At 58.4% G+C, this 27,304-nt stretch overlaps 1 protein-coding gene across 1 annotated transcript in view; it reads left to right on the top strand.

Annotated features, from left to right (window-relative positions):
- Positions 1 to 25,655, top strand: part of DISP3 (dispatched RND transporter family member 3) — a 29,039-nt gene extending 3,384 nt beyond the window's left edge. The window contains exons 3-20 of the mRNA XM_038532028.1: positions 8,502 to 8,638; positions 9,512 to 9,646; positions 9,911 to 10,071; positions 11,278 to 11,417; positions 12,276 to 12,424; positions 12,644 to 12,805; positions 13,563 to 13,724; positions 15,558 to 15,671; positions 16,349 to 16,485; positions 17,283 to 17,467; positions 18,988 to 19,118; positions 19,191 to 19,363; positions 20,396 to 20,522; positions 20,930 to 21,075; positions 22,696 to 22,855; positions 23,079 to 23,192; positions 23,610 to 23,776; positions 24,368 to 25,655. Of these exons, the coding sequence (XP_038387956.1) occupies positions 8,502 to 8,638; positions 9,512 to 9,646; positions 9,911 to 10,071; positions 11,278 to 11,417; positions 12,276 to 12,424; positions 12,644 to 12,805; positions 13,563 to 13,724; positions 15,558 to 15,671; positions 16,349 to 16,485; positions 17,283 to 17,467; positions 18,988 to 19,118; positions 19,191 to 19,363; positions 20,396 to 20,522; positions 20,930 to 21,075; positions 22,696 to 22,855; positions 23,079 to 23,192; positions 23,610 to 23,776; positions 24,368 to 24,730 (2,863 nt within the window). The 3' untranslated portion in view covers positions 24,731 to 25,655. The remainder of the gene's footprint in view (positions 1 to 8,501; positions 8,639 to 9,511; positions 9,647 to 9,910; positions 10,072 to 11,277; positions 11,418 to 12,275; positions 12,425 to 12,643; positions 12,806 to 13,562; positions 13,725 to 15,557; positions 15,672 to 16,348; positions 16,486 to 17,282; positions 17,468 to 18,987; positions 19,119 to 19,190; positions 19,364 to 20,395; positions 20,523 to 20,929; positions 21,076 to 22,695; positions 22,856 to 23,078; positions 23,193 to 23,609; positions 23,777 to 24,367) is intronic.
- Positions 25,656 to 27,304: the final 1,649 nt, after the last annotated feature.

Below are 27,304 nucleotides of genomic sequence, written 5' to 3'. Positions count from 1 at the left end.
TGAAATGATAAAAGCTCGTAAATGGTGGAACGGCATTAAAATCCCGGCAATTAAAATCCGGCATTAAAAGCGGTGGCTCAGTGAGTTAAGCATCCAGCTCTTGATTTCAGCTCAGGTTATGATCTCAGGGCTGTGAGATGGAGCCCCACGTTGGGCTCCGGGCTGGATGTGGAGGCTGCTGAAGATTCTTTCCCTCTCCCCACTTACATGCCGCCATGCATGTGCTCTCTCTCTCTAGCTCTCGAAAGAAAGAAAGAGAAAGAAAGAAGGAAAGAAAGAAAGAAAGAAAGAAAGAAAGAAAGAAAGAAAGAAAGAAAGAAAGAAAGAAAGAAAAGAAAAGAAAAGAAAAGAAAAGAAAAAATCCAAGCTTTCTAATCTGAAGCCCTTTACCCTTTGGGTTTTTATGCCAGTCACGGTGCTAGGAGCCTCCTCCCAGCCATGTCTCTTTGCCAAAGAAACCCGTGTTCATCCACTAAGATGCAGCCTGGGCAGTTTTTCCCTGAAGCTGGATCAAAGGGCTGCTGTACCCCCTCCCACTGTGCCCTTCCTTCTCCCTCAGGAGGCAGGAGAGAGCATACGTGGAGTTAGATGTGTCTGGGGTCACATCCCAGCGACTCCACTTAGGTGTGGGAGTTTCAGCGAGCTCTTTCACCTCTGAGCTGCAGTTCACTGTAGCCCTTGGTTGTCTGTTTTTGAGTCGTTTAATTCCTTGTCGCTCAAAGGGCAGTCCTCAGATCAGCAGCATCAGCGTCTCCTGGGGGCGTGTTATCGATGCAGAATTTCACGGCCTTTCCTTGACCTGCAGGATTCCCTGGTGACTTGTTTGCACGTGAACGTTTGAGGACGGTCTAGTTGCATTATGTTTCAGTAGAGTGTGAGTTTGTGGGGGCCTGGATTGTTCCTGGCTCACTTCTGTAGGCCTAGCCCCTAGTACAGTGCCAGGAAGCCCTTAGTAGGGATTTGTCTTGGGAATGAGTGAGTGGATGGATGGATGGGTGGATGAATAAATGGAGGTGTTCCTGAGAGAGGTACTTGGCTGGATTGGGAAGCTGGGAGGGGCTGGCTACAGGAGGATCTTTAGGGTTTCAGGTACCGACAATTCCCTCTGCATGATATGTTCAGCTGCTGAGTCAAAAATCTTTGCCTGGGGACACCTGGGTGGCTCAGTGGTTGAGTGTCCGCCTTTGGCTCAAGGTGTGATCCCGGGGTACCGGGATTGAGTCCCACCTCTGGCTCCTCACAGGGAGCTTCTCCCTCTGTCTGTGTCTCTGCCTCTTTCTGTGTCTCTCATGAGCAAATAAATAAAATCTTTTTAAAAAACCCTCTTCCTGGGTAGAAAAACCTCTCTTCCCCTTCCCATCCCCCTAGAGCTTCATAGGTGTGGTGACAAGCCGAGTCCCTATAGAGCTTACTTTAGTATCTTCTCGTGGAATAATCAGATCTTTTTATTACTCTGTTATTGGTTACCCAAGAGACGGCAACATCACCTTGACTTACTACAGAATAATACAAATGATCACTTTTACTACTTCCCTGACAATACTAGAATCTTAGAACATGTTCACTGTGTTTATATCCCTTCAGCCATTTGCATTTTGTTGCATGCATTTTAATTCTATATACATTTAAACCCCGTAAGACATTACATTATTATTTTACTGAGTCAGTACTCATTTATATTTACTCACATATTTACTTTTCCGGTTGCTCTTCATTAGTTTCTACAACTTCATGTTTCCCTCTGGAATCATTTTGCTTGTATCTGAAGAACTCTCTTTAGCATTTTTTTTTTAGCATAGGTTTGCTGGTGATAAATTGTGTTGCTTTGCTTACAAAACATCTTTATTTTATTTTCATTTCTGAAGCATATTTCTGCTGTTATAAAATTATTAATGGGCAGTTCTTTTAATGCTTTAAAGCTGTTAATCCATTGTGTTCTGACTTCCATCATTTTTGTGGAAAAGTCATCTGTAAATATTTTCATTGCCCCTTTGAAAATTTGTCTTTTTTTTCCCTCTGGCTGCATTTAAGATTTCTTTTTGACTTTGATTTCACCAAGACTGGTGAAACGATGATTTATGTTGGTGGTGTTTTCTTTGTGTTTGTTGTGCTTTGGGTGCATCGAACTTTGTGAATCTGTAGATTGATAACTTTCATCGGTTTTAGGAGTTTCCTGGCTATTCCCTATTCAAATATTGCTTCTACCTTTTAGGATTCTTTTTTAGGATTCTAATTACACAAATGTTAGATCTTTTCAGAGTCCCATGTGTCTTCAGTGTTCTTTCCAATATTTTTTAAAATTTATTTTTATTGGAGTTCAGTTTGCCAACATATAGCATAACACCCAGCGCTCATCCCGTCAAGTGTCCCCCTCAGTGCCCGTCACCCAGCCACCCCATCCCCCCACCCACCTCCCCTTCCACTACCCCTTGTTCATTTCCCAGAGTGAGGAGTCTCTCATGTTCTGTCTCCCTCTCTGATATTTCCCACTCATTTTCTCTCCTTTTCCCTTTATTCCCTTTCACTATTTTTTATATTTCCCAAATGAATGAGACCATATAATGTTTGTCGTTCTCTGATTGGCTTATTTCACTCAGCATCATACCCTCCAGTTCCATCCACGTCTAAGCAAATGGTGGGTATTTGTCATTTCTAATGGCTGAGGAATATTCCATCGTATACATAGACCACAGCTTCTTTATCCATTCATCTTTCGATGGACACTGAGTCTCTTTCTACAGTTTGGCTATTAAAATTTCTTTTCTATGTTCTGGTATATGTTACTTTCCATACTTCATTGCTTTCTGTTTTAGATATTCCAGTTCACTGTTCTAGTTCAGTCTTCTATTATATCTAAGCTACCAATTAATATCTATTGAGACTTTAATGTTGATGTTATGCTTTTCTGTGGAAAATTTCCATTTGATTCTTTGTTACTGATCTAAATTCATCATTTTATTTATTTTATCCATATTATCCTTTCTGTCTTTAAACATATTATCATTATTTTAAAGTTCTTATCAGCTGACTTTCAATATAGGGATAACCTGAGGATTTGTTTCTGTAGTCTGTTCTTTCCCTTGGTTTTTGGTCATGGGGTCCTGCCTATGAGTATGCCTGGTAACTTTTATTGAGTGATGAACATTGTATATAAAAAACAAAGAGGTCCAGATTATGTTATTTCCTGCACAGAAAGTTTATCCTTCCCTCCACTAGGCAGACAGAGTCGTGACTTCACCTTAGATAGCCGACCATTTCACTGAGTCAGAGCTGTCTTGCAATCCTGCAAAGTCTCAATCTACCTTGTGTTTGCCCTTGGTTCTCTAGAATTTTCAACTGGGATCCCAGTGTATTCTGTAGAACTCTTTCTCCTGACAGGTTACAAACTCTAATATTTGTTTCTCAAAACTAAAAAAACAAAAACTCCATGCCACTTTTTCAGAGGCTTTCTGCTTAGGATTTTAGCCTAATGCTTCATGTATTTCCAGTACTCAGTACAAGTGCTCAAGGGGAAACTGACTACACACTCTGCTGGTCTACAAGTTTCTGCCCCAAACTGCTAATTCCTCTGACTCCTAGTCTTGAGTTGCAGCCTTCTGTCTGTGTGCAGAATCAGCAGATGCCTCCAGGAGAAAAACAGCTATGGAAGGGCAACTTACCTTTCCTGGGTTCTCTTTCTGGAGTTCCTCTACTTCTCATTACTTTAGGAACTCTCTACTGTCATCAAATAGATAATTTCTGGATTTTATCTGACTTTTTATAGTTCTTGGCAGAAATACTTATCTTCCATGAGCTATTCCTTTACATCAGAGAGTAAAAATGTGGGCTTGTGTGTTTTTATAGCCAGCAACTAAGATAGGAGCTAGAATTTTTAAGACATTCTATAAATACAGTATTAATTAATTAATTAATTAATTAATTAACAGTTGCTTGAACTTTCAGTGTTATATAATGAATGATCAATTAACGTATTTAGTTAAACAAAGTAGATAATCCAAAGATCTTTTCTACTTGACTTTTAAATGTTCCATTTGGTTTTTAAAACAGCTTTATTGAGACATAATTGACATAAACCAACTGCACATATGTAAAGTTTACAGTGTCGTTAATTTTGACGCACGTATACAGCATGAAACCTTAACCATAATCAAGATAGTGAACATATCCATCACCCCCAAAAGTTTCCTGTGTACCCAACCTGCCTCTTTTTGTCTCTCCACCCCCACCCCAGGCACCACTTTCTGTTTTCTATCACCATATACTGGTTTTTGTTTTCTAGAATTTTATATCCTTGGCATCATATGGTATGCACCCATTTGGTTGACCTCTTTCAGCCTAATTACTTTGAGTTGTATCCACATTGTTTGATGTATCAATAGTTTATTATTTTTAGATGTTGAGAGTAATCCAGGGTATGGAGATACCACATATTTTTTTAAAGCTATCTAATTGTTCCAGCATCATCTCTTGAAAAGATTATCCCTTCAACAAAGATTGCCTTTGCACCTAGGACAAAAATCTATTGTCTATATATATGTGAGTTTATTTCTGGATTCTCTGTTCTGTTCCACCAATCTATTTATTTGCACACTTAAAAAATATACACACGCACAGAGCTATTTCAAATTTTTAAAAATCCAATTAAAAACTATACATAGGGTTATTGAAGTTATCTATTTGCTCTCACATGAGTTTTGGTATTTTTGAGTCTTTCACGAAATTTGTCCATTTCATTTAAATTGTCAGATTTCTTAGCATAAGGTAGTTCATAATATTCCTTTACTATCTTTTTAAAAAGATTTTATTTATTTATTTGACAGAGAGCACAAGCAGGGGGAGTGGCAGGCAGAGAGAGAGGGAGAAGCAGTCTCCCCTCTCCTGGCAAGGAGCCAGATGTGGACTTGATCCCAGAACTCTGGGATCATGACCTGAGCTGAAAGCAGATGTTTAAACAACTGAGCCACTCAGGAGCCCTCTAATTATCTTCTAAATATCTGTAGAAACTGTAGTGATGTCACCTCATTCATGTTTATTTTCTCTCCTTTTTCATGATCGGTCTGGCTAGAGGTTTTGTCAGTTTTACTCAAAGAACTAGCTTTAGGTTTTCTTTGATTTTTTTCTATTGGTTTGGTTTTGTTTTTCAGTAACTTTTTCTTTGTTCTTCATTATTTCCTTTTGTCTGCTTATTTTACATGTAATTTTCTCTCATTCTACTTTTTTGAAGTAGAAGCTGAGGTCATTAATTTGCATTCTTTCTTCTTTTCCAATATAGGCTTTTATTGCTATAAAAATCTCAGTTCTGTTTTAGCACATCCCACAAATTTTCATATATCACGTGCTCATGTTCATTCAATTCAAAATATTTTCTTTTTTAAAAAAGATTTTATTTATTTATTTGACACCGAGACAGCACAAACAGGTGGAGTGGCAGGTAGAGGAAGAAGCAGTCTCCCCACTGAGCAAGGAGCCAGATGTGGACTTGATCCCAGAACTCTGGGATCATGACCTGAGCCAAAGGCAGACACCTAACCAACTGAGCCACCCAGCCACCCCTCAAAATACTTTCTATTTTCTCTTCTGATATCTTTTTTTGACCCATGTGTTATTGAAAAGTATGTTATTTAGTTTCCAAATACTTGGTAATTTTCCAGATACCGTTTTGTGGCTGATTTTTAAGTTAATTCTTTTGTGGTCACAAAACATACTTTGTATGGCTTCAGTCATTTTAAATGTATTGAGTCTTCTTTTATGGTCCAGATTTTGGTCTGTCTTGCTAAATGTTCCCTTGTACCCTTTAGAAGAATACATATTCTGCTATTGTTGGGTGGGGTGTTCAATAAATATCAATTAGGTCAAATTGGTTGATTGTGTTGTCTGGATGACTTGAACCCTTTATCATTTTGAAATTGTCTTCTTTATCCCTAGGAATATTCTCTGAAATTTACTTCATTTGTTATTAGCATAACCATTCCCACTTTCTTTTGATTTGAGTTAGCAGGGAACATCTTTTTCTATCCTTTTGGTTTTAACCTATTTATGTCTATATTTAAGGTGGGTTTCAGAGGAGCATGTGACTCTTGATCTTAAGGTCGTGAGTTTAAGCCCCACATTGGGTGTAGGGATTCCTTAAATAAATATTTTCAAAAATAATAAAATATGCTTATTGTAGGCAGCTAGGTCTTGGGTGTTTTTGTTTTTTTTTTAAGCTAGCCTGGTTGTCTCTGTTTTTTAATTGGGGTGTTTAAACCATTTTAGGTAATGCAATTATTAATACGGTTAGACTTCATAAGTCTTATTTTATTCTACTTGTCATACATGCTTTGTTCCTCTTTTCCTCTCTTTTGCCTTTTTTTGGACTAATTCAATATTTTTCATTATTATATTTTATTTCCTTTCTTAGCCTTTTAGCCATGATTTTTTATTTATTTTAGTGCTTGCTTTAGGCCTCACAGTATGCAACCTTAGATTATCACAGCAAACCTTCAGATTATTTTATACCACTTCATATATATTGTGATACCCTTACAGTGGTATACTACCTTTTTTTCCTCCTGGCTTTTATGTTATTGTTATCATGTGTTTTATTTTCATACATACTGTAAATACCAGACTATGTTATTATTAATTTTTGCTTAAATGGTCAATTATCTGATAAAAAAGACTTAAATAAGTCTTTTTATTTTATAAGACTTAATAAGAAAGTTTTATATATTTGTTCATGCCTTGCTATTTCTAGTCCTTTTTCTTCCTTTGTATAGATTTATGTTTCCATCTGTTATCCTTCTCTTTGTACCCGAAGGACTTCCTTTAACATCTCTCTCTTTTTTTAAGATTTTTAAAATTTATTCATGAGAGACACAGGGAGAGGCAGAGACACAGAGGGAGAAGCAGACTCCATGCGGGGAGCCCAATGTGAGATTTGATTCCTGGATATGGGATCACGCCCTGAGCCAAAGGCAGATAGATGCTCAACTACTGAGCCACCCAGGCATCCCTTATTTTTTTTTTTTTATGATTTTATTTATTTATTCATGAGAGAGAGACAGAGGGAGAATCCTTTAACATCTCTTGTAGTGGAGAGGTACAGGAGATGAGTTCCGTCTGTTTTCATGAAGTTGAAAAAGTCTTCATTTTGCCTTTGCTTTTAAAATATAGTTTTGCTGGGTATAGAATTCTGGGTCAACTGTTGTCCCAGTAGGTGATTATTGCTCCATTGTCTGCTCACTTACACTGTTGCTGATGAGAAGTCATCCTTATTTTGTTCTTCTGTGTGTGATGCATCTTTTTCCTCAGGCTGCTTTTAAGACTTTCTTTTGGGGGCACCTGGGTGGCTCAGTCAGCTAAGTGTCTGCCTTTGGCTCAGGTCATGATCCTGGAGTCATTGGGCTCCCTGCTCAGGGGGGAGCCTGCTTCTCCCTCTGCCCCTCACCTTGTTTGTGTTCTGTCTCTCAAATAAATAAAATATTTTTTAAAAAAAAACCTTTCTTTTGGTCACTGGTTTTGAGCAATTTGATTATGTACATTATTATCCTTTCATTCATGGGTTATTTTTGTGCTTGGAGTTAGTTGCTCAGACTTCTTGAATCAGCAGGTTTATAGTTTTCATCAACTTTGAGGAAGTTGGGGGATCCCTGGGTGGCGCAGCGGTTTGGCGCCTGCCTTTGGCCCAGGGCGCGATCCTGGAGACCCGGGATCGAATCCCACATCGGGCTCCCGGTGCATGGAGCCTGCTTCTCCCTCTGCCTGTGTCTCTGCCTCTCTCTCTCTCTCTCTCTGTGACTATCATAAATAAATAAAAAATTAAAAAAAAAACTTTGAGGAAGTTGGGGAGCCCAATAACCCATATATTAGGCTGCACTGGGGTCCAGCAACTCTCAAGGGGGTAAGTCAGGATAACCATAGGACCCATTTTGCTTCTCATCTCTTGGGGATTATCATCCTATGTTGTCTCATGTCTTATTTTATGTATTTTCTCTTTTTTTTGTTAGTTTCATGAGGAGGCTAAATCTAGATTTCACCCCATCACTTTATCTTGGCCAGAAGCAGGTGTCACTCCTGTTTGTATTTTAAAACTCAATGTGACCAGCCAGTAATGTTTTTGTTATTATTAAGAATAGTTGATGTGACCTGCATACTGAATATCCGTGTAAAACTGCATGTTTGGAAGCTGGCTTGAATTCAGGATTTTGTAGAGAATACTGAGAATTGAGAGATGATGTAGGATTTGACTATAATTGATTATTATCTGTGTCAAGCAGGGTCTCAGCCTTGGCCATACATTTGACTCACCTGGGAGATTTTTAAACACTGATGACTCAGCCCCACCACAGAAATTCTGGTTTAATTTGTCTAGAGTACAGCCTGGACATCAGGATTTTTGGAAGCCCCCAGGTGACTCAATGTAGAACCAAGGTAAAGAGCCACTGTGGAGGTGGATTGTGGTCCTCCAGGTGTCAACAGCTGTCCGCAACACACTTACGTCTTTCCTCTCTACCCCCCAGCAAAGTCCAGGTTCTGTACGGGGGGACGGACCTCTTTGATTACGAGGTACGCAGAACCTTCAACAATGACATGCTCCTGGCCTTCATCAGCAGCAGCTGCATCGCGGCCCTCGTCTACATCCTCACCTCCTGCTCAGGTAGGCCTCCTCAGAAGGCCCAGCAGGAGCCCGCCCCCTTTTTTCCTCCCCACGCTCTTCTGTCCCACCAAAGCCTGCCTTCTCCAGAATGCCAGAAATCGTCTTGAATCTGCTATGTCAGCGCCGGTAGGTTGGGGTGCTCAGAAGTCACCTTCCAACCCCAGGCAGGTGGACTGAGGTCCAGACACAGCTCGGGCCATACCCAAAGGCCCCCGCTCCCGGGACCTCATGTAGTTAACCTTTTTCTCTTTGACCATCTTTTCCTTGCCAAAAATTTTGTTTTGGGGAGTCTGGAGTATCGGAGCCTCTTTTATGGATTATTCTGTAGCCTGTTTCACAGTCCCAGGTCAGCTGCCCATTTGTCCCTCAGTTCACTTTAACATCTCACCTTCCCATGTACCCTGGTTACTTCTTACTGTGTATACAGTAGGCACTCTCTGTTGCCCAAGTGAATGACAGATTAGTAATACCTCCAAAAATGGAAAAGACATTCATTCATCCCTGTAACAAATTGGGCACCAACTGTGTGTCAGATGCTCCGAGGCACCAGAGATCCAGTGGTGCACATGGCAGACACACTTACTACCTACCCCCAGGGAGCCTCTAGTCTACGGGGTGATGGATGTTAAATATATAGTAAGTCCCTATTGGCAACCAAGGCAAGTTGTACTACGAAGCTGAGGGCCCGTGAACCACCCACTCGACGGCTTCCTCTGGCACGCTGGCCTCCTGCCTGGCCCCTGCTCCCCGCGCATGAGAACTGTTCAGGGCATACCAGGGTGGTGAAGGGCACTCTGTGGGGACAGCAGGCGTGAGGCAGGACCCCGCTCTGGGTCCTCCCACTCTACCCCGTGTGCCTCTCGCCCTGCCCAGTGTTCCTGTCCTTCTTCGGGATCGCCAGCATTGGCCTCAGCTGTCTGGTGGCGCTCTTTCTGTACCACGTGGTCTTTGGTATCCAGTACCTGGGCATCCTCAATGGGGTGGCTGCCTTTGTGATAGTGGGCATCGGTGAGTTGCCTCTGTGGCAGGGTGCGAAGGGTGGGAAGGAGGCGAAGATTGGGAATAAGGGGCCTCGTCCTGGGGACAGGGTAGGGCCGGGGAGCATGGATGGTGGGGTGTGGACTCTTGGTGGGTGGAGCCCAGAGTCGGATGGGTCTTTCAAAACTCCAGCCTGACCTGTCAGGCGGCCGCTCAGGGTTGGTGTGGGCCCATCGTGGAGGCAGCAAAATGGTCCTGAGCCTGCCCCTGCTGGCCTGGGGCTCCCACCCTTAGGTGTGGACGACGTCTTTGTGTTCATCAACACCTACCGCCAGGCCACCCACCTGGAAGACCCACAGCTGCGGATGATCCACACCATCCAGACGGCGGGCAAGGCCACCTTCTTCACCTCCCTGACCACAGCTGCCGCCTATGCAGCTAATGTTTTCTCCCAGGTGAGAGACTGCCTTTGTCCGCGGCCCAGCCTCCCCCTCCTCCCGTGGGCCCCGGGCTCCGCTCCTCCCACGCACCCCTTCTCTTGCAGCCAGTACAGCCGTTGCCTCAAGGCACTTGCCATGTCCCGAGACTCCGTTCTTGCTACTGGTTGCCATTCCCAGAGCTTGACAAATGTGAAAATCACAAGGATACAAATAGTGTTTATTACTGATGCTCATTAATAGCATCCAACCTCCGCCCGGAAGGGTGTGTGGCAGTTTCCAAAGCTCGTCCACGTTTAGTTTTCAAGACATAGGACAAAGGTACAACCACATCCCTGTTTTCCTAACACAGAAACTGAGGCCCAGAGAGGCAAAGTGACACAGCCGGTAAGTGGTGAGCCTGACCTAGGCCCCTGACCCCCGGCTGGGGCTCTTTCCACCTGCCAGCTTCACCCTGCGTCGTCATCCCTGTCACCAGCCCCATGCTCCATCAGGCCCCTGAGTGGGCTCGGGAGAAGGATCTGAGTTGGGGCCAGGTCCTTGGTGCCAGGAGAACCCGAGAGGCAGTGACCCCGGCCCCGCATCCCTGAGTCTTTGAAACATTTAGTGACTTGGGTCGGGTATCCCGTCTAGAAACCCCTAGATGCTTTGGGATTATCCAGGCCTTGCTAGAGAACTGCGTGCAGAAAACAGGCCGGGCTGGGTGCTAGGTCCACTTTGTGACTGGCCGGGTGTGGCCCGGGACCTCAGCCTCACTCGCCTCGCGTGTGGATTATTCAGGGACTGAAATGAACTGATCGTCAATGTTTTCCACCAACGGTGAAGGCCTGTGTGCCGGGGGTACAGCTTCCCTCTGGCCGCCACATCCCCGCGTGGGTCCCTGGGACACCCTGGAGCACGCCTGCTGCTCCCCGGCCCTGGGCCACATGTGGGCCTTCTCTCCCTACCCTCCCTGACGCACGGCCTCACGGGCTGCCTCCCTCGGACACCCTCACTGTGTGAGGGCCGTTAGCGCACGTGCCCCGTGCCAGGCACCGCCGTGGGTATGGACCGGAGCCTCCGCCCCAGAGCTGGGGCTCCCCATGTCCTCCTGGGCTTCCTTACCCCCTCATCCTGCGAGCGGTCTGGGGTCCTGAGTGCCTGTGGCTGCAGAGTCCCAGGCTCCCGCCCCGGGCCTGCCCGCGCCACACCCCACCCACACCCCCTCCACCTCTCCGTTGCCAGATCCCGGCCGTCCACGACTTTGGCCTGTTCATGTCCCTCATCGTGTCCTGCTGCTGGCTGGCCGTGCTCTTCACCATGCCGGCCGCCCTGGGCATCTGGAGCCTCTACGTGGCGCCGCTGGAGACTGCCTGCCAGACCAGGTGCGCGGTGGCCGCGCCCTCCGCTCACGGAGCCTGCATAACGGGCCCTCCGGGGCCACCCAGATCACCACCGCGCGTCGAAAAGTTCGGTGACCCTTTACTGAGCACCTTCTGTGTGCCCAGCTCTGTGCAGGCCCCTACTGCGGGGACGAGGGCGGGAAGAGCGCCCGGCCCGGTGGTTACCAGCTGGGAGTTCCTGCCCCGTGCCTGGCAGTGGGCAGCGCGGTCTGCGGCCTTAGTCCCCGGGGCCCTCGGAGCGGGGTTCCCTTGCTTTGCCCATTTCACCGATGATGACACAAGGGCCGGGGCGGGCGACATTCTCAGGGTCACCCGTTCAGTAGGCAGCAAAGAGGACATTTGAACCCTGTGCTGTGACCGGGCCCCGGGCAGCCGCCACGTCAGGTGCGTCTCGTATTCTCGCCCTGGTGGAGAAATCCTCTTCAGACACAGCGAGCTGTGTGCGGAGCTGAATGTGTCGCCCACGGTTGCTGCCGGAGGCCCAGGCGTTGGGGTCTTGGGGTCTTGGGGGCCGGGGAAGGAGGGTGGCCACACAAAGTCAGGCCTGGGCGGCTGGCTGGGGTTGGGTGCCGGGAGGACCGGGGCTCTGGCTGGGGGCAGGGCACACCACACAGGGGATCCTCTTCCTGGGTCGTGGCTGCCATCACCCTTGTCTCCCGGAGGAGTGGCACCCATGGTCCGGGGGGAGATGGCACGTGCAGGAAACGAGGCAGCAGGCTCCTGGAGTCTGTGGCGAAGGCCCCCAGGAGGTGTCTCAGCCGGTGGTGGCCGGGCCTTGCCCTACCGTCCCTGCACGCCCGGGCCCTCGGGGCTCACCCCTCCGCCCCACTCTCCCCACAGCTGCCACCACAAGTGTGGGCGCAAGAGCTCCCTGCACTTCCCCGGGGATGTGTTCGCTACTGCCCAGCGGGCCGGGGGCAGCCCTGCCCAGGGCCCCCTGCCCTACCTGGACGATGACATCCCCTTGCTGAACGTCGAGGAGGAGCCCGGTGAGTCCTGGTGCAGGCCTGCCCTGCGGGCCCTGGTGACACCCGGCCCACGTCTGCCGGGGCGTCACTTTGGACGAGGTGGTGTGAGGACAGGCGGGTCCTGAGGGCCTCGGGGATCCCCACCGAGCGCTTGGGCTGTCCTAGAGAGGGCGGGGCCCGGGGTGCACCTTGCCCTGGCTCTGGGCCAGCCTCTGATGGGCCGCGGCTCTGCCCTGGCAGTGTCGCTGGAGCTGGGGGACGTGTCCCTGGTGTCTGTGCCCCCCGAGAGCCTCCAGCCAGCCCCCGACCGGGGCAGCCGGGGCCAGCTCATCGCCCAGCTGCAGGAGCTGCTGCACCACTGGGCCCTGTGGTCCGCCGTCAAGAGCCGCTGGGTGATCGTAGGTAAGTGGGCTCTCCACCCTCCTTCCTCTCTGATCTGGGCTTTTCTCTAGCGCCCGAGGTGGGGGGACAGACCCCCCAAGGGACACAGAGGCGCTGGGAGCTCAGCCCCCTCCTGCAAATGACCCTTGGTTGGCGCCCGGCTCCCTGGGCCTCACCCCCCATGCGGAATGGAGCTGGGCCCGCAGAGCTGCTGTTTCTGGAGCCTCCCGTGCCCAGGCCCCACCCGGGCGGTGGAGCAGAGCACTTAACGCCTTCGCCCTGAGTCAGAGCCGCTCGGCCAGGTTGGAATCCTGGTTCTCCCATGTACCGGCCGGGCTACCGTGGCTGCGTCAGTCGGAGCCTCGCCTCCTTCCCGCTACTGGGGATAAGAGCAGCGTCTGCACTAGGGCGGTGGGAGGGCAGGCCCGTGCAGGCGCGGAGCTCGGTGCGGCGCGTGGCATGCAGCGGGGGCTCAGCAAACACTGAGTGCTGTTCCCGTAATCGCCGGCGGTGTCTGAGGCCGTGGATCAGCTGCACGTGCCGGCTCCTGGTAAACTGCTCAGCGTCCAAGACTGTGAGCTCGTAGCTTATAGTCTGACCCCCACGTGACGCAGGTAGCGGCCAGCCCTGACCCCCACCCGGATGGCCAGTCCCTGACAGGCTTCACCGCGGGCCGGCTCCCTGGGGACCCCGCCCCCCCGTGAAGGGAGCATCTCTGATCCAGGGCCGTGAATGCCACCGGGCCCGGCCCCGCCTGGTGTGCATCCTCTCCTGGCAGGGCTCTTCGTCTCCGTCCTCATCCTGTCCCTGGTGTTTGCCAGCCGGCTCCGCCCCGCCAGCCGGGCCCCCTTGCTCTTCCGGCCTGATACCAACATCCAGGTGCTGCTGGATCTCAAGTACAACCTGAGCGCGGAGGGCATATCCTGCATCACCTGTTCAGGTGAGAGTTCAGTCGGGGGGTCCCCTGGGGCTCCCGCTCCCTTTGGAGTTCAGGCCTCAAAAACCGTGGGCCTGTGAGAGATGCGAGGTCCAGGCTCCCCGTCACTGTGCAACTCAGCACATCCCTGTGCCTCTGAGCCTCAGTGTTTTCCCATTTCCTGAAACGGGTATTTACCGGGTGCTTGGGAAACCATAGTGGGCAGGACAGGCTTCCCGAGCTCGGGGAGTGCATTTGCCTGCCAGGGGCGGGCCAGGGTTGTAAGAGAAGAACGGGGAGCCTGGGGAGCTCAGCATCACTGAAGGCTTCCTGGAGGAGGCTGCATCTAAGCTGAGACTCAAGGAAAGGGAAGGAGCTAGCCAGGCTGAGAGAGAAGAGAAGAGGGCTAGGCAGAGGGAAGCACCCAGGAGGACAGGAGGACAAGGCTGGGGCCAAGTTTGAGAGTTGGTCGCAGGCGCTGAGGCCAGCCAGGTGGACCCGGCCGGAAGGGAGCGCTGGAGTGAGCACTCTGCGTGTTACTCTGTTTGCCAGGGGGAGCCAGTGGGGGTGCTGAGCGGACAAGGGCCGTGACCGAGTCTCCAGGCGCTGTGTGGGGGCGGGCGGGAGACCAGGTGGGAGGCAGTGGAGTCGGGAGGTGCTAGGAGGTGGAATCCGGAGGGTCCGATGATGGAGTGGGCGTCGGGGATGAGCGAGGAGGTGAGTGGTCTAGTGCAGGCCCTCAGGACACGGGCGCCCGAGGCCTGGGCTGGGGCCCGGGAGGTTGGCCCCAGGTCACTCCGCGTGGCCAGGTCAGTGAGAACCCGCAGGAGCTGCTGGGCCAGCGCTCAGGCTCTTAGGAGAAGGTCCGCTGGCGCTGTGATTGCCTCCGCTTAATTAGGGCGGCGTTCACGTTATCCTGGCCTCCCCTCGCTAAGGGCCTTAGCCCACGCGTGATAATCGGCCACAGCTCAGAGAGGAGCCCGAAGGCCCCTCCTGAACCGGAGCCAGCCCCGGCCGCAGCCCCGGCTCCCCTCCCACCCCCTGGGCACACGCCCCAAACTCCATCATCACCCCTGCTGTGAGGCCACCTGCCACCCCTCAGGGCCCACTGTCGAAAAGCCACTCCCCTGACTCAGCTGGGGCCGAAGCTCCTGGAGGCGTCTGGAGGAGAGCCAGGGCGCCCCCCAAGTTCGGCCCCAGCCCCTCGGGGCTCTTGCTCTCAGGGACCTGATGGTGTAGTGAAAAGGGCTTTCAGGGCCAAGGCTGGACCCAGATGAGGCTGTGCCTCTCGCTCCCTGGGTAGGGCACAGGACCTCCCCGACCTCTGCTTTCTCCTGTCACCGGGGTTATACCTCTAGGAGTATTGTGACGATTGCATCTCCGAAGGTGTAAAACTTCTCTCATTAAATGACAACAAAAGAAAACAGAAGATTCATCCCCAGTGATTGAGGCAAAAGAGGACAGTGTCCTGTGGTCTCCACTGGCTGCTGAGGTTCCGTCTCTGACCGTTCCACTCACCGAGCGTTTATCAGGAGCTCAGTGCATGAGATGCAGCCTCCCGTTCGGCCTTCCTGCCGCCCTGTTGGTTTGGTGTCGCCCGGTTGCCGGAGGAGGTCTTGGGGCACGGCAGGGACGAGGAGGGAAGGTGTCAGAGTGTCCCTGGACGGAGCTGACAGGTCCTTCTGCCTTAAGATTCCTGCAAATTCAGTATTTGGCATTGTTTTCCGTGGCATCCAGTGTCGCAGACCCCTGTCACCCTCCCCAAGCCAAGGGACCCATGTCCCGTGTCCCTAGGGTTGCCGTCTCTCTCAATCTCTGCCCTCCCCTGCCACTGTCCCTAACGGGATGTGGGGGCAGGTCTGTTCCAGGAGAAGCCCCACAGCCTGCAGAACAACATCCGCACGTCCCTGGAGAAGAAGAAGCGGGGCTCAGGGGTCCCCTGGGCCAGCCGGACTGAGGCCACCCCACAGGGTTAGTGGGGAGTGTGGTCTGGCTGGGGGGGGGGGGCTTCGGGAGATCTCACCCCCTGCCGGGGTGTCGGGGCCCCGTGGGGAGAGCACGGTCTGTTCATGCTCTGGTTCCCCTGTGAGAACGAGAGTCTGTTCTTGGGGGTCACTGAGAAGGGGTTGGGTTGGGGGGTGAACTCGAGGCGCTGCCCACTATCCCCCAGCTCCGAACGCTGGCATCCCCTCCTGCCGCCGTCCCAGCCAGGCCTCCGGCACCCAGGATCCCGCCATGTGTGCCAGACCCATCCCGAGCCCCCGGGGCCGGCTCCTCCCTGCCCAGGGCCCCCTCAGAGGTGGGATGCTGGGGCACATGCAGGAATTAGCCCCCGTGGGGAGTCGTGCGTGTCCCGGTCACCCCACCAGCCCTCTGTGCCTGCCATCGTCCTTCAGCTGGCAGCTCCAGCCCCCCCTTCACCTTGCTTCCCTCTCGGGCGGCAGCACCACTGCCCTAGCCCTGCGGCAGCTCTTCACCTCCACGCGGCCCGTCCCTGCCAAGCCCCCCAGCTCGCTGCGTCCCCACGTCCACCCCACACCCCCGGTCAGCGCCGCAGGCTCTGTCTGCAAGAGGAACTGAGGGGGGCCGCGCTGGGTCGGGGGAGGCCGGCCCGGTGACCGTGCAGCGCCCCCCCACTTGTCTCCCAGACTCCCCAGGCACCGTGTATGTCTCCAAGATGAAGAGTAGAGGCCACCCGGCCGTGTACAGGTTCTCCCTCAACGCCAGCCTGCCCGCCCCGTGGCAGATCGTGTCCCCCGGGGACGGGGAGGTGCCCTCCTTCCAGGTGAGCGGGGCTGCCGTGCCGGGCACCGCCGGGTCGGGCATGGGGCTGACCACGTGGAGTGGGGAGGCAGGGTCTGTGAGGACGGAGCAGCTGGAGGCACGTGACCACCCCCCAGCCGGGTCTGTGGCCCCTGCAGAGGGGCCAGCAGGGGCTTCCAGGCAGCCAGACCTGGGTTCGAGTCCTGCTGCCATTTGTAATCTGTGTCTGGGCAGATCCTTCACCTCTCTGAGCCTCCCTGTCGTCCTCTGTGAGGCGGGGTACAGCCGGGGGGGCCTGTGGGGGACGAAGCACACGGGACACGGGAAGTGCTCCAGCCCCCAGGGGACAGCCTCCCAGGGCCGGCCGGCCTCCCGTGTCGCCCTCAGGAATCGTCCATTTCTTTGACAAGTTGCGCCGTCCAGGGGCACAGTTAGCTTGTTGAGGGGTCACGTTTCCCTTTGAGTGATGACACGGCTGAGGCCGCCCCACGGTTCCGGCCTAGAAAGCTGCCCCTGCAACGTGCACAGAGCCGGCCCCTCAGGAAGCCCCAGCAGACGTCTACCCCCCCACACTGATCCTCTCGCCCCAGCCCTTCACGGGCCCAGGCCGCGGCCCCCCGGCTGCTGCGGGCTCAGGGCCCCGCTCCGCCCCGGCCCAGGACGTGCTCAGCGGAGGCTCAGACAGGAGGAGCATCTGCCCGGTGTGCGGACTCGAACCCAGGCCTCCGAGCCCCTGCCCCCGGCCGCTGGGAGGGGCGGGGCCTGCGGGGCGGCCGAGCCCCGGAGTCACTGTCTTGTCTCTGTTGATCCACTGCGTAGGTGTATAGAGCGCCTTTGGGTAACTTCACCAAGAAGCTGACCGCTTGTATGTCTACAGTAGGGCTGCTCCAGCCGGCGAGCCCCTCCCGCAGGTGGATGGTGACGACCCTGGCCTGCGACGCCAAGCGGGGCTGGAAGTTCGACTTCAGCTTCTACGCGGCCGCCAAGGAGCAGCAGCACACCAGGTAGTGGCCTCCGCCGGCCCGCGGGACCGGGGCACCTCGGGCACCTTGGGCACCTCGGGCACCTCGGGCACCTCGGGCCGGGCACGTCCTCGCCCGCCCGCCTTCAGCCGGTTCTGGTCCGGGCCCGCCTCCCGCAGCTCCGCTGCTCGTCCGAGCCCGGCAGCTCCCGTCCCAGGCCTGCGCCCCCCGCGCCCTGCCTGCCAGGCTCTTCCCTGGCTCCGGGGGCACGACGTCCCCCTGGGAGAGCCAGTCCCTGCCCGAGCCCCGTCCCGGGGAGAAGCACGCGGCCCCCCGCGGCCTTACCCCTTCCCGGCCCCCACGGCCTGGAATCGCTCGGCCGCGGGGTTATGAGGCGTCTCCTCAGGCGCAGCGGGGACCTGCCCGTCCCCCCGCTGTGTCCCCAGCACCCGGCGCAGGGTCGGCCCCCAGGTCTCAGTGAGCACTCGCCGGACGAGGGGCTGCGGCCGCGCTGCACCTCCTCTCCGGGCGCCGTCCTCACGCTCTGTACATGGTTAATTCAGCGCGTATTTGACTAACGTGCCCTCGCCCCTGACGCAGGACCGAGGACTCCGGAGCGGCCGCGTCTGTGTTTACCTGCATGCGCAGCTCCTGGTGCTCCTCCCAGGAAGACGGGCTCCGAGCAGCCGGGCGCCCCGTGTTCTGGCCAGGGCCCCGCATTCGTGTGTCCCTTGAGGCCGATCCCATGGTTCCTGGAACAAACCTGGGGTGCCGACGTGTGCGGGCGCCCTGCTGGTGCCGGGGATACGGGGGTGACCAGGACAGATGTGGCTCCGGCCCTCAGGCGGCTGGCGGGGGACAGCGGCTAGCCGGTCATCCACAGCATCCTTGCAAACGATGGCGCGGGCCCCGCTCCACAAGGAGGGGCGCTGTGGCCGTGGGCCCTGCGCTGCTGACACGCGGGGCTCGGGTCCCCGACAGAGCGCGGCCTCGGGGTGCCGGGCACCCACATAGCCCCGAAGCCACGTGGGGAGAGGTGGCTGCAACGGCTCACTCGCTGGGCCCTCCCGGCCCGGGTACCTCGGCTCAGGGGCTGGGGGTCCCCCTGCCTGTGCTCCCGGAGCCCAGGGCTCGGCTCACTCTGTGCACACACAGCAGCCGGGATCAGGTTGCCCGCACGAGCTTAGAACCTTCTAGAAAGAACCTGGGGCCACATCAGGTCCAGGGGCGAACAAGCCAACCACAGAGCCCCTGCTTCCCACGGAACCTTGAGGCTCAGCCCCGGCTGAGGTTCAGGCGGGCGTGCTCCCGAGCGGGGACGCGAGGCGGCCGGGGGCCCTCTGGGGACACTCGCACCCCCTGGGGGCGGCCTGGAGGCTCCTGGTCTCCACCCTTCATGCCACGGGGAGGCCGTCGAGCAGGCTGTGTGGTGCGTCCCGGTTGTGGTGAGACCACGGGGACCCGCCAACCCCCACCCGGTGCAGCCCCCCTCACCCTCCCGCCCTGGCACATGGGGGGCGTGCGTGCCTTCCCGCCTCAGCCAGGCCCCTTTGCCTCCGCAGGAAGGTGTACTTCGCTCAGTCCCACAAGCCTCCCTTCCACGGGCGCGTGTGCGCGGCCCCTCCCGGCTGCCTGCTCAGCTCCAGCCCCGACGGCCCCACCAAAGGCTTCTTCTACGTGCCCAGTGAGAAAGGTACGTGCAGGGAGGCTGCCGCGGGGCCTGGGAGGCCGGGCCCGGCCCCACACGGATGCGACTCCCCCGCAGCGCCCAAGGCCCGCCTCTCGGCCACCTTCGGCTTCAACCCCTGCGTGAACACGGGCTGCGGGAAGCCAGCCGTGCGGCCGCTGGTGGACACGGGGGCCATGGTCTTCGTGGTCTTCGGCATCATCGGCATCAACCGCACGCGGCAGGTGGACAACCATGTCATCGGAGACCCGGTACGTGGGCCCACGTCGGGCAGCTCCAAGGGGCTGGGGCACAGCCGCCGGGAGGCCACCAGCCCAGCGCCCCACATGCCCTCTGGCTCCTTGCACAGCTCACGAGGCCCAGACGCGGCCACCGCGGGTCCTGGGGACGGCCTTCGGGGTTGAGCTCAGGATCACCCAGGACTCTGGGTACATTTTGGGCCTGAGTCGGTTGCCCCTTGTGTTGAGGGGCTGGAACGGAGCCGAGGGAGATGCAAGTGTGTAAACTGCCCCCCCCCCCACACCCTCGCTCCCCCTCCCCCCCCCCGCGCCCACAGCCCCCGCTGCATTGGGTTGCTGCACGGTGCCCTGGGCTGGCCTCTTGAGTATCTGGAGGCGGAGAAACTGAGGAGCTGCTGGGTCCGTGGGGCTCGGGGTGGGGCCGAGCCCGTGCGGTCAGAGCTCCTGCCCCGAGCAGTCGGTCTGGCTGGGTGTACGGGGTGTACGGGGTTCACACCCAGGGTAACTCGGGAGCCGGGTGGTTGGAGATCCGTGTGCTCAGTCCTGACCGGGAGCCCCCAGGTGTTCAGAGGAGGGTGGGAAGGCGGGAGCAGACGCAGCAGGTGAGGGAGCTTGGGGGTTTGGCCGGGCAGAGCCAAGAGACGGCAGGAAGCCCTGGTGAGAGGTGAGTCAGTCTGTTGAGCCTCTGACTCTTGATTTCAGCTCAGGCCATGGTCCCAGGGCCCTGGGATCGAGCCCCACGTCGGGCTCCGCGCTCAGCGGGGCCTGCTTGTCCCCCTCCCTCCCCACTCCTCCCTGCTCGCTCACTCTCTCTCTCAAATAAATCTTTACAAATAAAAAAATGAGTGTGACTCAAAGCATGGGTGAGCCCAGGGGCCCCGTGGCGGGTGGGCGGCGATGGGAGCAGAAGGTGCTGGTGGAGCAGGACAGAGCAGGCCCGGGCAGGGGTGGCGGGGAGCTCTGGGGTTCTTCCCGGGGGTGGGCCCAGGACCGCGTTCCCGACTCACTGAGCCGCCTGCGCCCGCTTGTGTCTCCTCGGGAAAGGGCAGCGTCATCTATGACAGCGGCTTTGATCTCTTCAAAGAACTGGGGCACCTGTGTCGCCTGTGCAAGGCCATCGCGGAGAACTCGGAGCTGGTGAAGCCAGGCGGGGCCCAGTGCCTGCCCTCAGGTGCGTCCGAGGGAGGACAGCCTGGGAGGCCGTGCTGCTCCGAGGGCGCACAGCGGGAGGGCACGCACGCCTGGCCTGGGTCCTGTGGGCGCGTCTGCCGGTCTGTCCACACCGGGTGAGGGCGTGTGAGGCCTCTGGAGCCGTGTTGTGCATCAGCACGAATTGGTGCCGAGGTGCACGTGTGCGGGGACGAGCGCCGGGTGTGTGGGCACAGCTGCAGGAGCCAGGGCAGGGCTTGGCACAGGTGACCTGGCGCGGTCACGCCCGGTGCCCTTGTCCACCCGATGGTGACCGACTGTGGAGGTTTCCTCTCAGCGCCGCCGCAGGCCACGGTCCAGGCTGGGAGGTCGGGCAGGGCCGTGCTCTGCGGGGTCCCGGGCCCGACCTGTCTGCCCCTCTCCCCGCAGGCTACAGCACCTCCTCCTTCCTGCAGATGCTGCACCCCGAGTGCAGGGAGCTGCCCGAGCCCAACCTGCTCCCGGGGCAGCTGTCCCACGGCGCGGTGGGCGTCAAGGAGGGCCGGGTGCAGTGGATCTCCATGGCCTTTGAGTCGGTGAGCTCGCGGTGGCCCCCGGGCCCAGTGCTCGCCTCGCGTGTGTCCCGAGGCCCAGCCCCTGGCCCAGATCACAGGGGTTGCTCTTGGGGGGCGGATACTGCAGCCAAGAGGTGGGGGGACTCCCCGCAGGTCACAGCTTGTGCGTGTCGGCGTCAAGCGTCACACCAGGCAGCTGACCACAGCGCTGCCCTTTCTTCCACGGAGGCTGTTCCCACCAGCCTGGGGTCTGTTCTGTGGCCTCCGGGCTGGGACGCTGCTGCGCTGCTGGGAATCCCGGACGCTCCCCTCTGCCCCTCGGGGGTCCGGGTGCTGGGCCTCCCCCAGGAAAGCTCGGGAGCCAGAACCAGCCGTGCACGCACCTCACGACTTCCTCTGTCATGCCGAGGCTCCCTGGACCCTGCCCAAGGGGGGAGGCCCCCGTGCACACCCGCACACGTGCACACCCGCATGCACACACGAGGGCCAGCGCACCTGACCTGGGCGTCTGCGGGCCCCGTGGTCCCGAGCCTGCACCTGCCGCCGCGTGCGGAGACCCGGGCCCGGTCGGGCTCTGATCCTGTGTGCTCCGCGTCTCCCTGGCAAATCCCTCTTCCCCGCCGGCCTCAGGCTCCTCCCTGAGGAAGGGGCTCCGCGATCCCCGGGAAGCAGCTGTGCCGTCCCGTAAAGACGCGGGAGTGACAACCAGCTCAGTCTCTGGCCTCCAGCCCTGCTCTCCTTCCCACCGCAGACGCACCAGGCCAGAGTCAGGAGGCCCCCAGAGCCTCTCCGGGTCCCCCTCTAGGGAGCCCCAGGCCAACGGGCGGGTTTTTTAATTGGGCAAAATCCGCGTGACAGAATTGACCGTCTTAACGTTTCTGAAGCGCAGCTCGGTGGTGCTGAGTGTACTTACGTCGCCCGCTGGCCCCGCGCCGCCCGCCCCAGGCCTGCGCCATGCGGATACTGGGTGCTCCTGAACGGGCCGCCCCGGGTCCCTGCCGGCTCGTTTCCCCCAGCGTGGCCGCCTCCCGTGTCACAACCCCCGTCCTCTGGAGGGCTGAAGCCCTGGGCGGTTCAGGGAGGGCGGAGCCCTTCAGGTGCATCCACGCAGCGGGATGTCCCTTCCACGCCGACCCCACGGACGCTCACACACACCCGTGCCCACGGACGCCCTGGAGCCTGGGCCGCACTTAGGGAGCCCAGAAGTGGGCGTGTGAGCGCCCGGGGCAGGCCCTAGAGTGGCGGAGGTCCCGGTCTCCCCCACACCCCCGAAGGCCCCCGTGGGGCTGGAGACCGGCCGGCCGCTGGGCGGAGGCCGCAGCTCCCAGGGAGGCCCCGAGCCCGGCGGAGCCCAGCACATCTGGGGCTCCAGGAAGCCTTCCTGGGCGAGCTGGAACCCGGGAGCTGGCCGTGCGGGCGGGGCGCCGTGTGGGCCCGGGCGGGAGCCGAGCGCTTGGGGGCTCCGGGAGCGGCCGCTGGGCCTGTTGGAAAGGGACGGGCGCTGTGGTTGCGCCAGGACCTGCTGCCCGTGTGTGGCTCACACGTGCTCCCGGGGGCTGCTGGGAGGTGGCCGGGGGCCCAGCCGTCACCTGGCAGGGGGAGTGGGCGCTGCCCCCTCTCACCGGCTCGTGTGCCCCCCAGACCACGTACAAGGGCAAGTCCTCCTTCCAGACGTACTCGGACTATCTGCGCTGGGAGAGCTTCCTCCAGCAGCAGCTGCAGACGTTCCCCGAGGGCTCGGCCCTGCGCCGAGGCTTCCAGACGTGTGAGCACTGGAAGCAGATCTTCATGGAGATCATAGGCAAGAGGCAGCCCAGCCCCCCGCTCCCCCGCGTCCCCAGGCCTGGAGGAGCGGGTGCTGGCAGGGTGGGTGGAGAGGTGGCCCGCGTCGTGCCTGCCTTCCTGGCGAGGGCCTGCCCTGGAGGCCCGCGGGTGGGTCCTCGTACGGCCCAGGGAGCGGGCCAGCTGCTGTGACCGCCCACCCGTGGAAGCCCGGCTGAGGCTCCTCTGCCCTTGCCTTCCAGGGGTGCAGAGCGCCCTGTACGGCCTGGCCCTGTCCTTGCTCATCTGTGTGGCCGCGGTGGCCGTGTTCACCACCCACGTGCTGCTCCTGCTGCCCGTGCTCCTGAGTATCCTGGGTATGTGGGGGGGCGGGGGGCAGGCATCAGGCTTGGGGCCAGGAGGGGCGGGGGCCGCAGGCCAGCAGGCTCCTCTCCACCCTTGGCTGTCCATATCCTCAGTGAAGGTTTCCCAGCCCCCCCCCCCCCCGCAGAAGGACCCTCTGTAACAGACGCTCACAGGACCTGCCCCCCAGTCTGTGCTCCCGGAAGAGACCCGGGTGTCGCCGGGTGGCCGCTCCTGGCCCAGTGACCTGCTGCTGCACCTGCCCTCCCCTGGAGCCTGGCCCTCCTGGTCCCTCCTGTCACCAGAGGCGGGGGCCCCACCATAGGTGTCGCCCGTTCCGCGGGGCCCTCTGGGCTCGCCCGCCGCCCTCCAGGACTGTGTGGGTGAGGCCGGGTGCAAGCCGCCTGCCCGTCCCTGCCCTGCCCCTGCAGGCATCGTCTGCCTCGTGGTGACCATCATGTACTGGAGCGGCTGGGAGATGGGCGCCGTCGAGGCCATCTCCCTGTCCATCCTCGTCGGCTCCTCCGTGGACTACTGCGTCCATCTGGTTGAGGGCTACCTGCTGGCCGGAGAGAACCTGCCCCCCCACCAGGCCGAGGTGAGCGCCCTGCCGGCCGTGCCCAGCACGCGCCCTGTCCCCGGTGCCGCGAAGGGGCCCCTGAGCCGGCGGGACGGCCCCGGGCTGAGGTCTTCACGCCTCATCTCCGTGCCCAGGGCAGCGCGGTGGGCCGTGGGCGCCTCCCTCCCCGCCTGTGTCTCTAGTGGGCGTGCGGGTGCGGGCGATGGCCACGGCCTCCCTGCTTCCCTGCGTCCGAGTCTCCCCCGGCCCTGCCCCGGGCCCCACCGCCCCTCCGGACCTTGGGCGCTCAGTGCCAGCACCAGCGCTGGGTCTCGTATGTGTTTTTCCTAATCGGCGCGAAAACATTCACGAACATACTTTAAACCAGCTCTGTTTTTAGCTGCTTTTGGTCAAGAGAAGGAAATCCGCGCCAGTCAGGGCCGTTTACGAGGACCTGCTGCGCACGCCGGCCGCAGCCTGGGGGTCCCCACGTCACGGGGACCGTGCTGCCATCACGGCCCCGTCTATGGCAGCAAACCTGGGCGTCCGGGAGCGCGCCGGCCCCAGGCAGGGAGGGCCTGCTGGCGCGTCAGGGCCTCGGCCCCAGCCTTGTCTTCACCTCGCACGCAGGACGCCCACTCGCAGCGCCAGTGGCGGACGCTGGAGGCCGTGCGGCACGTGGGGGTGGCCATCGTGTCCAGCGCCCTCACCACGGTCATCGCCACGGTGCCGCTCTTCTTCTGCATCATCGCCCCGTTTGCCAAGTTCGGCAAGATCGTGGCGCTCAACACAGGCGTGTCCATCCTCTACACGCTCACGGTCAGCACGGCCCTGCTCGGCGTCATGGCACCCGGCTCCTTCACCCGGACCAGGACTTCCTTCCTCAAGGCCCTGGGCGCCGTGCTCCTGGCGGGGGCCCTGGGCCTGGCCGCCTGCCTCGCGCTGCTCCGGAGCGGCTACAAGATCCCGCTGCCCGCCGGGGCCTCCCTATAGCCCCGGCGCCGGGCCCCGCCTGGCGCTCCTTTGGTCCGGCGGGTGTGGGACGAGGCGGCTGTCCCGGCCCGGCTCCATCTGTCCTGGCCCAGGCCCGGGCTGGGCAGGCCGCGTCGCTCCGTGCGGGGCCCGTGGGAAGCCAGCCACCACCCCATCCGACGGCGGGAGAGCCGGCGCCCTCCGTGCAGGGTGCCCCGGGGGCGACCCTCGTAGTGCCTCAGCGCTGCCCGCAGCTCTCCCGTGGGGCGTCACGGGGCCCCCGTCCTACAGACGTGAACACTGAGGCACTGGGCGGCGGGTGGACTGACGCGTGGCTGGGCTGCCTCCGTGCCTCCCTCGGGGAATTTGCAGGAAGAGCACAGCGGTCCGAGGGCGGGGGTCTCGCAGCCCCCCGCCTCCCCGCCCCCTGCTCCCTGGCGCCAGCGCTGGCTGGTCCTGTGTCCCTCCCAGGCCTCCCGGTCCTGGGTGCGAGTGCAGGGCCCGGCCTGGGGCTCTGCATGTCCTGCCCCAGCCCCAGCCACCAGGGGCTGCTCCTCCCGGGGTCTGCAGGGCCTGGCGCAGCTTCCTACTGACCCGAGTCCCCGTCTCCCCCCTCGACTCCAGGGGTGGGCTTGGGGGAGGCGGCCCCGGGGGTTGCTGGCTGCGCCGCAGGGGTTCCCGTGGCAGTGACACTGCCGGCCGCTGCCACTAACACGAGCACTGCAAGCACCGCTGGCTCCACCGCGTTCTTCACGTTGTAGTAGCTACGGGGTCGCCGGTGCTCGGCCGGGACCTGGCACGAGGGGTGGGGCTGGGCCTGGACGGAGATGGAGGTGGGTACAGGGTGCCCCCAGGGACCCCGGTCCCAGAGCCCCTGCCTGCCCAGGCAAGGTTGGGGGCCTCGGGGAGGGGGTGGCGGTGCGGCTCAGTAGATGCACCTTCTTAAGGGGCTCGTCTGGCTCATTACCTCGGGCATTTTTTAAAAAAGATTGTATTTATTAGAGAGGGGGCGGGCGTGGGGGGACGCAGGCTCCCTGGGAGCAGGGACTCGACCCCAGGACCCTGGGATCATGGCCTGAGCGAAAGGCGGACACCTGTGAGCACCTCTGGTGTGCCAGGTACTGTGCCCCCCATGGGGTGGACGTTGCCCCCTGGGCATGAGGAGGCCGGACACAGGCTGGGCTGGAACCTTGGAGCCCTGAGGGTGGGACGGACGTCACGGGTGTCCTCCAGGCCAGCTCGCCTGGTCGTCTGTAAATACTAACTGGGGGGCTGGGTCTGCAAGGAGAGGTGCCGCCTGGGACCAGGTGGGATCTCCGTACGTGTAGAGGGAGCAGCACACCTTTGGACTCGGCGGCTCGGAAGCCAGACCCCGAGCAATTCATGGCACCGGTTACCGTACCCCACGTCCTCCTCGGGATCTGGAGCCGCCTGGCGGGGCTTAAACAACAGACGGACGCTCAGTTGTGGAGGCTGGAGGCTCAGAATCAGGGTGGGCAGGGTGGCTCCTGGAGCTTCTGCGGGAGTCGGTTCCAGGCCTTTCTCCCAGCTGCCCGGGTCGGGGAGGCCTTGGTGTTTCCTGGCTCGCGGACACGTCAGTCCCGGCTCTGCCTCCGTCGTCACGCGCCCACCGTCCCTTCCCAAGGACACGGTGGTGTCGCATCAGGGCCCACCCCAGAGACGCCACCTGCAGAGACCCTATCTCCAAGTAGGCGGCCGGTCCCAGGCACCAGGGTTAGGACTTCGGTGCATCTTGGGGGGACACGTTTCACCCCAGGACAGGCAGGGCCCGGCACGCCTCTGCTGCCCCGTCCACCACCCGGAGTGCGTGCTGGCGCTCCCGTCGTACGGATGGGGAAGCCGAGGCCCTGAGACGGACGGGCTGGGTCACACAGCCGGTGGCGGTGGGGCCAGACGGGACCGCAGCCAGTCCGCCCCAGGGCTGCGCTCAAGCACTAAGGGTCACAGCCTCTGGGAGGACAGGAGCAAGGCCTGGTGGCGGGATGCTCAGGTTGGTGGTCAAGTCCAGAGGCCCCGGGATGGACGCTCGTCACCCTGAACGCTTGCCCGGTGGCCTTCAGTGAAGCCCGAGCCCCCCAAGGCCCAGCAGGAAGCACGGAGGCCCGGGGACAGGTCGCGCGTGGGGTGCACAGCCCCAGGGGGCTGCTCAGGGGTGCGGGCCAGCGTCCCTTCTGGTGGTTGCCGCTGTGGGAGGAACAGGCCGGCTTCTGGGGGGGGTTCGGGTGGGAGCGGGGCCGGGAGGCGGCTGGCAAGGTGACCAGACCCCCAGGACGTGCTCGAGCAACCCCGTCGTCACCTGGCTGCTCACCTGGCCCAGCGCGGAGGCGGAGTCGGTGCAGATGGTTTGCCTGCAGCCCGGTGATGCCCGTCTGTAGAGAGACCCTCACGTAGCCCTGTTGCCTCTGAAGAACCATCCTCTCCCTCCCTCTTGGCCTCTGCTTTTTTCAGAGTGTCGTGGGGGCCTCAGTGTCCCCATTGCCCCGGGCACGGGCTGCCCACTGGGTAACCCTGGTGACCCTCGGGCTGCCCCGGGAGCCGGTCCGCAACCTACAGATGAGCACCTGGGCCCGGGTG

Source organism: Canis lupus, chromosome 2 (assembly GCF_011100685.1).
Source record: "Canis lupus familiaris isolate Mischka breed German Shepherd chromosome 2, alternate assembly UU_Cfam_GSD_1.0, whole genome shotgun sequence".
Classification (NCBI taxonomy): Eukaryota; Metazoa; Chordata; class Mammalia; order Carnivora; family Canidae; genus Canis; species Canis lupus.
This window is presented reverse-complemented; position numbering and strand designations above follow the sequence as displayed.